At 42.9% G+C, this 16,063-nt stretch overlaps 1 protein-coding gene across 1 annotated transcript in view; it reads left to right on the forward strand.

Moving 5' to 3' along the window:
- LOC137803772 (cytosolic carboxypeptidase 4) overlaps nt 1-16,063 on the forward strand; it is a 100,380-nt gene that overhangs the window by 60,002 nt on the left and 24,315 nt on the right. The window contains exons 18-21 of the mRNA XM_068602493.1: nt 2,758-2,845; nt 3,201-3,333; nt 5,133-5,286; nt 11,495-11,675. Coding sequence (XP_068458594.1) covers nt 2,758-2,845; nt 3,201-3,333; nt 5,133-5,286; nt 11,495-11,675 — 556 coding nt within the window. The remainder of the gene's footprint in view (nt 1-2,757; nt 2,846-3,200; nt 3,334-5,132; nt 5,287-11,494; nt 11,676-16,063) is intronic.

Consider the following 16,063-nt stretch of genomic DNA (forward strand, 5'->3'; position numbering starts at 1 on the left):
TCATGAATACTTTCACACAAACTGTATTACTCCTTTAAACCTGGACAAAGGCAGACCAGATCGATTCCTTCTGTTTTTACCTTCGAACCTTTTATCCAAAAAGGTGTTGCCGCTGCAGCAATTGCACATCACTGTGTATGAACACTTTTGATGTGAAATATTCTCATGCAAGTATTTCACGGTATTTGCCCCTGGTGTGTAAAGGCCTTTTAACTCAATGTGCAGGCGCAACATCATTCTTCATCCCTTCATGTCCAATACATACGCAATCTCTCACAGTAGGGTGACTATATGTTATATATCGTGTTATGGGTGACTTTATGTTATATATCGTCCTTGAGCCGACATGAAAACAGACCTCATTCAGTCGAGCCATGTTGCTGTATTACCCCCCTTCGACTCTCTATCACTGGGATTTTCTTATTTATATGGCCTTTTGCACTCTGACCCCCCATCAGAGCTGAGTCCCTGTGCAACACACACACACACACACACAAACACACACACACACAGTGCGGGGGCTAATGGAGCGGACCCCTCGCCGTGTTTTCTGTTATACTCTCCTGTCCTGACAGCTCTACAGGCTCAGCAGTGGGTCCCGCCATAATAGGCCATCCACTCGAGCTGAATACACACATACAACAACAAAAAAAGGCATTGCAAAGCACACTCAGTACCTCCAGCAGCAATCTAATTTCTTCCACGCACACTTACTACACACCGATTCGTACAATGCCCTTTGTACCGGAAAATAGCTCTTTTTAACGTCCACTGGGGAAATCGCTTTTATCTCAGGAAGGAGCCAATGAGTAGAAAGAATGGTCTATATCGCATTGTACAGAAAATGGCTTTTCTTCTGAAAGATTGCAATGTGCTGACAGGGTCCAAATTCATCAAGCTGTCTATTGTTTAACCCCTAGAGATTTTGGGCTTTTTTTTTTTTTGGTTCAACAAAAAATGGTGTCTCTTCAACTTTTCCAGCCCGGGGCAAAAATATCCATCGTAGAAAACAACTGTGGTTATTGAGGTACAGAGTTTTAGGGTCCTAGCTACACTGTTCTAGCTAAAAGGTTTTAGCTACAAGCTCCTAGATACAAGCTCCTAGGTACAAGGTCCTAGCTACACTGTCCTAGCTACACGGTTCTAGCTACAAGCTCCTAGCTACAAGGTTCTAGCTACAAGCTCCTAGGTACAAGGTCCTAGCTACACAATCCTAGATACACTGTCCTAGCTACAAGGTCATAGCTACATGGTCTAAGCTACAAGGTACTAGCGACATGGTCCTACCGACAAGCTCCTAGCTACAATGTTCTAGCTACACGCTCCTAGCTACAAGGTACTAGCGACATGGTCCTACCTACAAGCTCCTAGCTACAATGTTCTAGCTACAAGGTCCTAGCTACACGCTCCTAGCTACAATGTTCAAGCTACAAGGTCCTAGCTACATGCTCCTAGCTACAAGTTTCTAGCTACAAGGTCCTAGCTACATGGTCCTACCTACAAGCTCCTAGCTACAAGGTTCTAGCTACAAGCTCCTAGCTACATGGTCCAAGCTACAAGCTCCTAGCTACATGGTCCTAGCTATAAGGTCATAGCTACATGGTCCAAGCTACAAGGTCCTAGCTACATGGTCCTTGCTACAAGCTCCTACCTGCAATGTTCTAGCTACAAGGTCCTAGCTACACTTTCCTAGCTTCAAGCTCCTCGCTACAAGGTCGTGGCTATAAGGTCCGAGCTACATGGTCCTAGCTACAAACTCCTAGCTACAAGGTTCTAGCTATAAGGTCCTAGCTACAAGGTCCAAGCTACATGGTCCTAGCTACAAGCTCGCTTTGTTGTTGCTACGTGTCTCTTCACTACGCATCCTGTGGTTTCGCGTTTCTTTAGTTGTTTTGTGTCTTTTTCTTGTCCTTTTGTGTTGCTTTGTGGGTCTCTTTGTGGTCACTTTGTGTCTCAGGCAACACCAGGCACAAGGAACAACTGAAGTCCATCTGTAAACAACATTATTTAGTAATAATTATACCCAGTGAGGTAGAAGAGTGCAGGCAATAAGCAATAAGGCAACGAGGCAGTAACTATATGAGAGACACATTGTCTATAATTGCGTTAATTCATGAATTGATTCGTTAACTCATCTTTGGTTTTGAAGGTTAACTAATAATCTTTAGATACGTGCCTGTTAGGTCACTATTGCTGAGTGAAGTAACACAGTGAGGCTGAGCATGAGGCCCGCTGATGAAAGCTCTTGCAGTATCAGAGAAGTGACACTGCAGTACCGTTTAGCGCCAGCCAGAAGGACACGGATCTTGGAGATTGTAACCTAAAATGTTGAGCAACACACATGCTGCAAACTGTTGAATTGTTTAACATTAAAGCTACAGGCTATGTGTTTTAGAAACATGGTAACTGTTATAGTTGTTGAAAATTCTCTTCACATCCTGACAGAAATCACTGAATCCACAAACAAACAGGTCTGAGGTCGTCTCAGGACGTCCTGGAGGGAGCGCTCCCACTGTGTGGTTGTTAATTAATCAATTCATCTCCAATCTTACATCAAAAAATAACTTTTTTCTACATTAAATAAAATATAATCATACCAATAGAGACAGTGACATTGCAGTTTATTGGTCATTTCCACTCGTTTTCCTGCTGTTACCCCGAGTCTGTTCCTTGTAGATAACTGTCTGTTTATGTGTGCACGTGTTTGTGTGTATATGTGTGTCTGTGTGTGTGTGTGTGTGTGTGTGTGCACTGCAGGAATGCAGCCCGTGCTGTACTCGGTAAGGGAGGCTCTGGAAGGTAGACCCCACTGGGTCAGGACCGGGACTGAAATTTGTTATTTCAGGTACGAAACGAAAATTCACAAAGTCAATGTGTTTCTTTCCTTCAGCAGGGAAAAGCAAAACAGCATTGCATTCTAGAAGATGCTGGGAATCCCATCCCATAGACACACATGAGTTTATAACAAGTCAAACCTTCAGAATAATAGCTCGACCCCTGCCAGTGTGTTCCTGAACTCTTCTTCAGGACATAACTCAGCGTTTTAACAGATGACACAGCAGGATGTTGCTTCACGACTAGCACTTCAGCCAAAGAAAGCTCAGCGACAAAGAGCTCAGTGCTGAAGATAGAGACCTCACAGACACGATGGATATCTTTTCATCTTCACTTCACTTATTGTTTGTCATTTTCTCTTCCAGAAACCACTTCTGTCCAGCTGGAGGCAGAAGGAAAACGACCTTTTATACTCTGACCTTCAGCATCTCTTTCAAACACAATGAGGACGTCTGCTACCTGGCCTACCACTACCCCTACACATACTCTGCTCTGAAGGTATTGATCGGTCTCCTTTGGACGTTTCTGGCCTCTATACGTCAGGAGAAGAAAAACAAAACATGAAAACCCGCTGAAGGACAACAGCAGCGAGGTCTTTGTGAAATGTTTGCACGAGAAGATTACATGTGAAGTCAATGCAGAGACGAGAATGGTTGCTGAAAAGCTAATTTTTCGCCGGGCTGCGCGAATGACGAGAAAAAGCATTGCGGATATTCGCTTTTTCGCCTTTTCGCCCGACCCTGATTTGCAAAAGCCAATCAGTGTTGAGAAGCTGCGTCCGTCTTCACCGCCGTCCTGCCATGGCTGAATTCAACATGGCTGCCGGTCCGCCTGAGGTAGCACACCAAGCGGCTTCATTCAGACACTCATCCTGGAGGAGTCGGAGCTGTGTGCGACTAAAGATATTATGAACCCAGACACGAGGCGTTTGATTTTTTCCACATTTGTAATATTTCCACAACAAGTATAACACAGAAAGTTATTAATTTTTCCATGGTCGATAGCGGAAACGTGACCGGGTCAGTTTAGGTTAGCTAGTGAGGCTATGTGCTGCTAACTGCAGGAACGTGACTGGGTCAGTTTAGGTTAGCTAGTGAAGCTATGTGCTGCTAACTACAGGAACGCGACTGGGTCAGTTTAGGTTAGCTAGTGAGGCTATGTGCTGCTAACTGCAGGAACGTGACTGGGTCAGTTTAGGTTAGCTAGTGAGGCTATGTGCTGCTAACTACAGGAACGTGACCGGGTCAGTTTAGGTTAGCTAGTGAGGCTATGTGCTGGTAAATTGGGCTAATGTAGCCACGCCCCCTTTCTGCCGCAACTAGTTGCAAAAAAGCAAATTAACTACATCAAGTCGAGCGAGTAAAATCAGGCAAAAAAGTGTTGCGAATATTCGCAAGTGTTTTGGTGGGAACACGGCATAAGTCTGGTAAAGATACTCACTCTGGTTGTTTTGGGAGCCAGACGCACATATAAAATAAACGTCTTTCAAAGAGTATAATCATTTTTTTTACATGTATTTATCTCTGCCAGCTGAGTTCCACGCATTCATGCTGGTATGCAAATGTAATCAGAAAATCAGCGTAGCGGTCATGGACATTGATTATAATGCTCATTTCCTGCGACCAATATGCTAATTCTGACTATTGGGATTTCTCTCCAGCCGTACATTGCCAATATGACGTAGACGTCATGATGTGATAACAAGTCCTCCTTCACGGGGTCACAACAGAAATAATCCACATCAATCAAAACAGTGTTTATAGAACTTTGTCATGAGTCCATGCATTTCATCTGGTGTTTTATATTGAAAGCTGTGCACAGCAAGTGGCTCTTCCTTTGACTGTGCGATGCATGGACCATGTTTACAAAGACATGCCACAACAACCCGGTCACCAGAAACAATGCTAACGAGAGCGATGGAGGCAACGCTATAGAGCTTCATGGTTTGTGTTGAAGCAAAAGTCCTTAATAATATATATATATATATATATATATATATATATATATATATATATATATATATATATATATATATATATATATATATGAAAAAGGGAACAATAAAAGCATTAATCCTCAAGTTTAAGGACAATTAAATATCTTAATATAGTAACTGTTGATAAAAGTAATTTTCGTTAGTTTTGGTATCAGAATCAGAAGCTTGTATTGCCTTCTGTGTTTTCACATAGAAGGTAGGTGCATCACATGTAATGTAAAACACAAGGAGACATTACTTTCCATGCATGTCCACATCAGGACCTACCTGCTGACTAACTCCGCCCACTTGTGTCCGTCAGGCTCACCTGAAGCTGCTGCAGGAAGCGCTGGACCCCGCCACCGTCTTCTTCCAGCAACAGGTTCTTTGCGGCACTTTGACTGGAAACCCGTGTCCTGTGGTCACCGTCACCGCCTGCCCTGCCAGCAGGGGCTGGAGAGACATGCACCAACTCCGTGAGTGTGTGTGTGTGTGTGTGTGTGTAGGTGTGTGTGTGTGTAGGTGTGCAAGTGTGTGTGATGAGCTGGGATTAAGGGTCAGAGGTCGTATAAACAGCGAGGAATCCGTTTGATAGCCAGTCGATGGAGTCTGTGTGTGTGTGTGTGTGGGAAGGCTATTATTGCAGTGTTTGTGTGTGTGTGTGTGTGTGTGTGACAAACAAAAGGACACATCCTCCTGACAGAGACAGATATCTCATGCTTTGTTTGTCTCTCAGAGCTTAATTGAAAGCCAGTGATCCTTGGCAGTCAGAAATATGAAGAAATAATTTGTTTAGGAGAAAACTATATAAGATTCATCACAGCATATCCACATTAGCATAATATTATACCCAACTACTGTAGTGTGCATAGCGATTCTGCCATTTCCTCTTGTCATTGTCTCTCAGACGCTCCGGCACAGTCAGCGTTTCAGGAGCTGAAATGAACTGATTGATGCATTTTAATATAATCCCAGTTGGAATTCTTTACTATAAACTCCTCCAGTGAACCACGACATTCTGATATACCCACACGGTGGTCGTCGTCAGTTAGCTAGTAGCAGGCAACCTTCCCACACGGTGGTCGTCATTAGTTAGCTAGTAGCAGGCAACCTTCCCACACGGTGGTCGTCATTAGTTAGCTAGTAGCAGGCAACCTACCCACACGGTGGTCGTCATTAGTTAGCTAGTAGCAGGCGACCTTCCCACACGGTGGTCGTCATTAGTTAGCTAGTAGCAGGCAACCTTCCCACACGGTGGTCGTCATTAGTTAGCTAGTAGCAGGCGACCTTCCCACACGGTGGTCGTCATTAGTTAGCTAGTAGCAGGCGACCTACCCACACGGTGGTCGTCATTAGTTAGCTAGTATTAGGCTAACTACCCACACGGTGGTCGTCGTTAGTTAGCTAGTAGCAGGCGACCTACCCACACAGTGGTCGTCGTTAGTTAGCTAGTATTAGGCTAACTACACACACAGTGGTCGTCGTTAGTTAGCTGGTAGTAGGCTAACTACACACACAGTGGTCGTCGTTAGTTAGCTGGTAGTTGGTGACCTTCCCACACGGTGGTCGTCGTTAGTTAGCTAGTATTAGGCTAACTACCCACACAGTGGTCATCGTTAGTTAGCTAGTAGTAGGCTAACTACACACAGAGTGCAAACCTGCATTATTTTGAAATGCATTCATGAAACTCATGACTTCAGTGCAGATGCAGTGCAGGATGAGGAAGTGTGTATTTAAATAATACATCAAAAGAAAAGAAGTGCTTCAGAATAGACTTATTTGAAAAAAATCTTTTGTCTTGTTTCACTGCACAACTGGAAGCCGGATCTGAATCCGGGTTCTAGTTTCTGCTGCAGGATTTCATTTAATTTTGCGCAGAATACGACCGGGAAGCACCGACGACGATCATCAAGTAAATACAAAGAGCCCGTCTTCTCTCTGGCCGTCTCGTTTCCTGATGCAGTTCAGAGGCATCAGGATGGTTTCAACCAGTTAAAAGCTCCTCACAGTAAGTTTTCTGCAAATAAGTTTGAGTCCCTGATCATCCTACGTCCTCTGTCCTGGCTCATGATTACTTGGTTCCCAAACAACTTAATTGCGTTGGGTTTTATACACATTAGAGTGCATTACTTGTTGCTTCTAATGGTGTCTGAGAAACCGCCAGAGTAACTGTTGGGGGTTGTGTGGGTGTCTATGTTGGACAAACAACCCAAACTTGAGTGCAAACAAAGCCGGGGCAACCCACAATCAGTACTTGTCTTCTTCCTGTGTATGCAGATGAGTATGCTAATGAGTATGGTAATGTGGTCTAATTACAAGCAGCGTGTCAGCGGGTACAGAGCGGCGCCACGAGGCCACTTCCTGGATGAAACGCTCACAACTCCTCTCATTTCAGTCAAAGCCATATTTGGAGTTTTGAAGTTGATTTGAGGTCATGAACTCATTTAGACCCGTTTAGTTCTCCTCGGTTTTAAAGGAATTAAATCATCACATTGACTCCCAAACCAGGTTCTGCTCTTTAGTGTTGATGTCTTTCTTCAGAGAGGGCCGGATTAGAGGGAGCAGCTTCCTGCCTCCCTACTCTTGTCTCTAATTTAAATGACAGCTCATCTCTGAAAGCCGTTAATGATCAAACATAATCTGGATCAGCAGGACGGGCGTGGCCTCCAGGCATTGGCGGACTGGCCATAGGGGACCGACAGCGTTGGGCCATGGCCGGCCCGACTACATACTATGCTTCACAGAACTACTTTAAATTACTAATACTACTACTTAAAGTCAATAATCACTCCTCACTGACTGTATTTTATACTTCTACTAGTGTATTCACTTTCATGGTTTGAATGTTTCTCGCAGGTTTTCAAAGCTTTTTGACGATTTTAGGACATTTTGCCTTGATTTTAATCCAGAACATCGGCACTCTGGCAGACTTGAAACGTACATTTATGTTTCATTTTTGGGGCAACGTTCTCACATAGTCTCTGACATGTGTCAAGAGTAAGAGACTCAGACGGATGTATCCACTCATTTTTCAAAGTAAAACGTTTTTCCAGCATTGATTTTTTTCCCCGTACATTTCCTATGCAGACGTAGATTTCTTGTGAAAGGACGTGTTGATGCACACGTAATTTATTTTGAAAGGACGCTCTGCAGGTAATGAGCAGAAACTGTACGTAGTGACAAAGTCAACATTAGTCGCAAATTAGTTCTTCGATCAAGATATACAGCAGGAGGTCTGGAGGAATGTTCAGGGTCAAACTCTTCATTCCTGTCGTTGTTTAAGGAAAGGTTCAAACTAAAAACAAGGCACCAGGTGACGATTCCCAATAATGGAACACCGTGCAGTGATGTATGGTGTTGCTTTACATCCTGGATATTAACGGTTCTGTCTCTCTCTGCTCAGTCACCACACATGGAGAGCTTTAGATGTGCACGTACTTGTTCACGTCATTGGTGAACCCATCGAGGGATTAATGTGACTATTAAATTAAAGGTTTGTTTCAAAACTAAGTTCCCAGAGAAGTTGTAATATTTTAAGAGAAAAGCAGTATTCTGAAAAGTCGTAATTTAAGTCATAATATTTTTTAGGAAAAAGTATATAGTAGCAATTTAATTCAAATGAACTCATATTTTCAAGAGAAAAAAAGACAGGATACTAAGATTCAATATTCCCTTTTATGAGAATAGTCAAAATAATTCAAGATTATAAAGTTATTTATTGAAAAAAGATAATAAGAATGAAGTGGTAACATTTGAAGACAAAAGCCTCCAGAAGACTCAACACAAAGGTTTTTGCAAGAGAATGCATACATACGTGCATATATATATATATATATATATATATATATATATATATATATATATATATATATATATATATATATATATATATATATATCTTTTGATGCACTCTCCAAATTATATTTTAATTAAACGCTGCACAACGCTTTAATTTCATTTCATATATTGCATAGTGCATATGTTTGAGTATTTTTTCCGTATTTTATTTGGAATTTTCAATATCACTGTGTTTTTATTATTTGTAATTCATTTATATCTATTCATGCGAATTGCATTTTTCTTTATTATTATTGTGTTACGTATAAATACACTTCGTTACGTCCCTTCTCTTAAAGGGTGAATTATGTCCTTTTAGTCCACTACACATGTCATGATACACACACATACCCACTTACAGTACCAACAGGGGACTGTAGCGCTACTCCTACTAAGTCCGTGGATTAAACTGCAAAATCATTTCACTATAAAGACGCGTTCATGGAGTGTGGAATGTGAACATAGTAGGATTTTAAACTCTTTAATTAATGCAATACAGACATGGCCTAACTTTCAAGAACTTCCAGAGTTTTTTTCTACTTTTTGTTTCACAGAAAGACCATTTTATAAAATAAAAAAACGTATAGTTAACGGCAGAGCGAGGTTTTGTTCACAGGCTCATTTCCACATGACTAAAAACAGAGACAGGAACACTCTGGTACCCTCTAACATATTTGTTTGAGTCCTTTATCAGTGTGCGTTGTGAGCGAAACCCTCTATCACATTGCAAGACACACATTGTGTTACTTTCTCTTGTGGTGTGAAATTAAGGCAAAGACACCTTTCTGTGGCCTGTGGGGGTTTACCCAAACACAGGAGAGCGCGCGCACACACACACACACACACACACACACACACACACACACACACACACACACACACACACACACACACACACATACACACACACACACACATACCTACCTACAGTCCCAACAGGGGACTGTAGCGCTAAGTCCGGACTTTTGTTTCTGGTCATTTAAATATAATAATGTTGCGGCCTTTTCTCAATTCCACTGTTGGATAGGAAGGTAATTGTGCACACGCACACGCACACACACACACACACACACACACACACACACACACACACACACACACACACACACACACAGCTCTGTGTAACATCACCTGCATTTAAAACATGTCCTGTATGAGCTGCAGCTGCTCTCACAATAGCCTCAGGACAAGGCCACCATGGCTGAATACAAATGAAATCATTCAAATTTCAAAAAACATTTTGGGTTGTCCATGAAAGCAAAAGATGAAAACTAAAGAGCCCAAAAAGAGTAACATTCATATTCACGCAGTGTTGAAGCTCTTAACACTGACGACAGTTGATGATGAGTAAATAAATGTCACCCATCTCACTATCTGCAACTAATTGGCTTTACAACCAATTTAGATTGGACCCTCTATAAGCCAATGGTAATGGGCCTCCACTGGCTGCAGGCCAGTAGTGATATGGGAAGCTGGTCCAGTCAACTGGAACCTCTGCAGAAGAACACATGGCACCGGGAACATAGCAGTGGTTTTACGCCACACACGTCATAGACTGTGTGGAAAAAGTGGACGTAGTGACTGCAACGCAATGGTTTGTGCATTGTGATTGTTGCCATCTTGCTTTTTTGTGTTTAAAGTCGTATGCAAACTGTTCATACAAAGTAAGATGTAAAGTTGAGGATATAATCCTCTAACACTGTTTAGTGTTAGAGCACTTCTTCGACTTTATTACTTTCTGTCTTTCTCGGGTCAATTCTCCAAGCATGAAATTGGTGCGAAACTAAAACAATATTGTCAAAGCATCTTTTTTAAATTCATTTTTTATTGTTATTTGTGTAGGAAAGAAATAAGTCTGAGGCGAACCTCAATCCTCCATTTAAACTCTGATAAATGAAACAGGACAGGCCATTCTCCATCCACTTGTTCCTTCAGACACCATTTCCTTAAACATCTCCCCCGTTGGCCTGTCTTAGAGCTCAAACGACCCTGACGGCTCACACGCTCTCCCATCTCTTGGCATGCTCTCTGCACAGCGTTTGCATTGCAATCTCCGGCGCTCAGACATGTTACGTACGACCCTTGCGCAACATTACAATTATCACTGGTGGCCTCTGGTAACCGACATAATTGCCCATCTGTCACCTCCGCTGACGCAGCTTAATAGATTGTTGTGATGGGCGTAGAGGACACGCCGTCAGCACAGCTTTAATTAAAAAGCTGATCTGGCTAATTGAATGATGCCGGACGATCAGAGAACACAGGAAATGTTGACCAGATAACAATATAGGGCCGACCGGGTAGCACTCAGTGCAGTTTAATGTCTCAGGTAGGATCCCTGAGACACCAAAGACACTTTACCAAACTCCATTCACAGAAACGTTCATTTTTTCTTTGCTAAACGTTGTAAAATGCACTTCATTCAAACTCGTTAGAAACTAAAGAAACTGTATCAAACCTGTCTTGGTGAGTTTTTCCCACAGTTGTTTGGACCAAAAAGCCTTAATTCATGGAGTTAGACGTGAAGGAAACAGCCGCTCCTCAAAGCCAGCAGACCTCGCTGACGTTGTAAAACACATTTCTTTCAAACTTGACTGGATGAAAACGCATCAAAACTCTTCATATTTTCGACTGTTAATGAGATTGATCTATGTCTGTTTTCTAACCCCGTTTTCCGGCCATTCGCGACACTGACAGTTCAATTCAGTTTACTTCACATACCCCAAAACCAGCTCCAGACAGCCACGGTCCATCGCAGCATGCAGTTGCCTTCTATTTGAAGCAGGTTTAAAATTGTGGCGGGAGAAGGTCACTGAACAAGAGTCTTACTCCTCTGTCTCCGTGCAGGTAACCGTCCCTGCATCGTGCTAACGGGCCGCGTGCATCCCGGTGAGTCCAACGCCAGCTGGGTGATGAAGGGCACCCTGGAGTTCCTGTGCAGCAGCGACCCGGTGGCCCAGAGTCTGAGGGAGGCCTTCGTCTTCAAGCTCGTCCCCATGCTCAACCCGGACGGAGTCGTCAATGGCACGTGAGTGGGAGGAGGCATGAGCAGGACTTAACTCGGTTCAACAAGCACCTCCTCTGAGCCCTGGACCCCAAATAAGTAACGGTTCAGTCAGCGAACGTGCAGAACAGATCCTCATGTGGATGTAGAATACAGCAGAACTCCTGACTCCTCACGAAGAAGCATGTTCATGTACTCCGCCATGATTAAAGAAGGGTGTGTTGGATTATGTTGCCGTGAGGAGGGCAAGAACATAGATGCCACAGATCACGCATTGCAATCGTTACTCTCTCTGTTTTATGTGAAACACTCAGAAGTAATATCGTGTGAATGTCAGCGTTGGTTATTTTATTTTGTTGTTTTGAGTCTTCAGACATGAATAACAAAACGTGGCAGTGCATTTTAAACTGTTAATATGAGGTGGATGCATCATTTAAAGGTGCGTGGCGGGACAGGAGGGCATATTCATTGAAAAAGACATACATCATTGATGTATTAGTATTAAGAAACATAACAGAAGACTTATTTTAATCCAACACCACAGGACCACCGGGTTTAGATCCCCCTGACTCGTGCGTGCGTTAGACTCCTTGGTCCGTGTTTCAGGACGGGTCGGGTCGGTTGCCGACATTGCCGCAGACCCCTGACGCCCTTTACGTGGGCTGATCCCCACCTGGCATGCCGGCTTCGGCCCGAGCCTTTCTAAGCCGACCCAGAGCCGGTCGCGGCGCACCACAGTGGAGGAAATGCGCCCGACGAGGGCCAGCACAGCAAGGGCAGAGCGCAACCCCGTCAGGTCAACAACAATGCATGCTGTCCAAATATATCCAACAAAACCGCCGCGCTGACACCCTGCACAGTGCACAGCGCAGGGAGAGGCCGCGGGGAGAAGCACCAGCACCCCCAGGTGCAGCAGCAACTACAGCACTGTGCCTTGTTTATGATTAAATACGACTGCAAATGTATGAAACAGTAACACAATCAGCATTTCACTCACCAGACGCCCATAAACCTCTGCAGGTTGGGTGTCTGCTGTGGAGTGGGTCCACGCATGTTTGACTGTATGATTGTGTCGAGTATGACGTGTGTCGGTCTGTGACAGTAACTCCAGGGAAACCTTTTCCCCCCAGTCCGCCCGTGATGTGGACTATATGGCACTCATTGAAGGCCTAGGTCTGAAAACACGGCCTGCCACTGGTGAACACATAATTCAGGTTTTAGTGTACACATAGTTCAGGGTGAGTGTACACATAGTTCAGGGTGAGTGTACACATAGTTCAGGTTTTAGTGTACACATAGTTCGGGGTAAGTGTACACATAGTTCAGGTTTTAGTGTACACACAGTTCAGGTTTAGTGTACACATAGTTTAGAGTTAGTGTACACATAGTTCAGGTTTAGTGTACACATAGTTTAGAGTTAGTGTACACATAGTTCAGGTTTAGTGTACACATAGTTCAGGTTTAGTGTACACATAGTTTAGAGTTAGTGTACACATAGTTCAGGTTTTGGTGTACACATAGTTCAGGTTTAGTGTACACATAGTTCAGGTTTAGTGTGCACATAGTTCAGGTTTTAGTGTACACATAGTTCAGGTTTTAGTGTACACATAGTTCAGGTTTTAGTGTACACATAGTTCAGGTTTAATGTGCACATAGTTCAGGTTTAATGTGCACATAGTTCAGGTTTTAGTGTACACACAGTTCAGGTTTAGTGTACACATAGTTTAGAGTTAGTGTACACATAGTTCAGGTTTAGTGTACACATAGTTTAGAGTTAGTGTACACATAGTTCAGGTTTAGTGTACACATAGTTCAGGTTTAGTGTACACATAGTTTAGAGTTAGTGTACACATAGTTCAGGTTTTGGTGTACACATAGTTCAGGTTTAGTGTACACATAGTTCAGGTTTTAGTGTACACATAGTTCAGGTTTTAGTGTACACATAGTTCAGGTTTTAGTGTACACATAGTTCAGGTTTAATGTGCACATAGTTCAGGTTTAATGTGCACATAGTTCAGGTTTTAGTGTACATATAGTTCAGGGTGAGTGTACACATAGTTGAGGCTAAACATCTCTGGATAAACTGTCAACAGATTTCATTACGTTTGTTTATTGTTGTGGGTTTCTGAAAAACCTACAAAACACAAACTATGTGCACGGCGCAAGAGACATTACTGTGATGAAGGATATTTTGTTATTTGTGTTTAGCTTCTTTAGCGCAGTCCTCCCCCGTGAGGCGTCTCCACTTGACAGCTTGTCTCAGCTGGAGAGAAAAAACAGCAAGACATGAACAATAAGACCATCCAAAAGCCTGACCTCATGACCTGCAGGTCCTGATTTACCTCAGCCCGTTTCTATCCCAGATCAGTCCTTTAGTTTGCTGTGTGTGTGTGTGTGTGTGTGTGTGTGTGTGTGTGTGTGTGTGTGTGTGTGTGTGTGTGTGATGTAAGTCTTGCAACACAGCTCTGACATTTCACAGGAATTAAGTTGGACACTGCAGTGATTTACTCTTCGTGCCGTCAGCTTTCTCTCCGTCTCTTTTCTTCTTCGACTTTATTACTTTCTGTCTTTCTCGGGTCAATTCTCCAAGCATGAAATTGGTGCGAAACTAAAACAATATTGCCAAAGCATCTTTTTGAAATTCATTTTTTTAAACTTCAAATCCCGTTCCCTTTGGGTTTGTGGCTGCTTGGGTCCTCAAAGACCCCTAGAAGTCATTTGGAAAGCAGGGACAGGAGCTTCTCTCATCAATATCAGAGCACCATGCGTTTCCTTTGATTAATTTTCTCACTCATTTTCTAAAGACACTGAGCGGGGGAGAATGGCTCCCATTTGTGTTTTATTTTGTGTCTTTTTAAGGTACTTAAGTGTCTCCTGCTCGTCCTGCTTTGTGAAATTAGGACTAAAAGAATTTAATCTGCCATCATGAACCCCTTCCATCTTGCTCAAAGCTGGAAGAACAAACCTGGAAAAAAACTAAATAAAGCTGACGTGGTTAACGTTTTGGAAACCACGCCAATTTTAAGTCCCAGCATGCCCCATTCAGACAATCTTTTGGCATAAAATACGTATTTCTTTCTATTTTGAAATCAAACAACACAGTTTTTTGACTAAAACTCCTTCCTAACAGGACAAGTCTTTGTTTTATTGTGATTTTTGTTGCAGGTTCTGATTCTTTAGGTCCTAATCTTTCCATAAAGGTGTCTTATTGACGCTCCAGGAGGCATTTTGGGGAATCTGGCTCACATCATGCTGGATGTTCATAGTTACCATCAAAATATCTTTTAAAAGTGTTTTTTTTTTGCAGATATACATTTTATTCCCAAGGCTTTGCTGAACAAATACATACAATAAACACAAGTATTGGAATAAATTTGGGGTTCCTACAACGACTCAAACAGGGAGAAGAGGTCTGGAGACAAAATTGGTGCCACAGTTGTTTAACGGGCTAACCTGTTAGCAAACAGTTGCTCATTGATACACTTCACACAAACACAGCATAACAATCATTCTTCTGGAGTGGTGTGATCTCTGTTTTCTGTTGTTCTCCTGAAGGGAAGATCTGTGTCTTTCGCTGCTGGAGGCCTGTGTTGCAGCTGCAAGCGCCTGCACGCTGCTCTGCAGCAAACATCTGCCTGCAAGACGCTGAAGGCACTTCCACGCGCCCACATGCAGTCAGTTGTAATCAAACTCTGCTGCGGTTATTCAGAACGTGGTGTGGTGCAATTGGGCAGTTGAGAAAACAGTAATTGTCGTCGAGTGACAGCGAGAGATTGTTTCCAAGTGAACCCTACAGTCAGTTTGATAGCAGTGAGAGCAAAGATAGATAGTAAGAAGACTTTATTAATCCCCAGTGGGGGAACTCATTTGTCACCATGGACTTCAACAGATGAGGTTCACAGTGCACAACAGACAAAAAACACAATACAAGAACAAACACCAGAACGTGTCGTATGAAACAAGACAACAAGACACATGACCGACATAGAAAGATGATGAATTTAAATTTAAAAACCACAACTCGAGGTGTTCATTAAAAAATCGGGACTAAAGAGCTTCTGAGTCGCTCAGTCGAACACTTTGGCATCCTGAATCTCACTGGATGAACTTCTGAGTCCTTTAAAAACACAGAAAACACACACAATCCATCCCAGTTGTCGTGTCCGTCCACGCTGCTTCATCCAGTTAGCTTTCATGTCTTTGTAGCTCACCATGAACACACACAACTGAAAAGAATTGATATGCTAATTATGAAAAACTCCTCACAAATACAATAAATATCTTGAGCGACACATAAATGTGTCGATTCCCTCGTTCTCCAGACTTTTGTCAGTGTGTAAACTATTAGTTCTTGGTGTTGTAAGAACATGAATCAAAAGGTCAGACGTGAGTCCTGAACCAAGCACCTGCAG

This window comes from Clinocottus analis, unplaced genomic scaffold, assembly GCF_023055335.1.
Source record: "Clinocottus analis isolate CAN_PGR_092001 unplaced genomic scaffold, fCliAna1.0.p SCAF_6, whole genome shotgun sequence".
Classification (NCBI taxonomy): Eukaryota; Metazoa; Chordata; class Actinopteri; order Perciformes; family Cottidae; genus Clinocottus; species Clinocottus analis.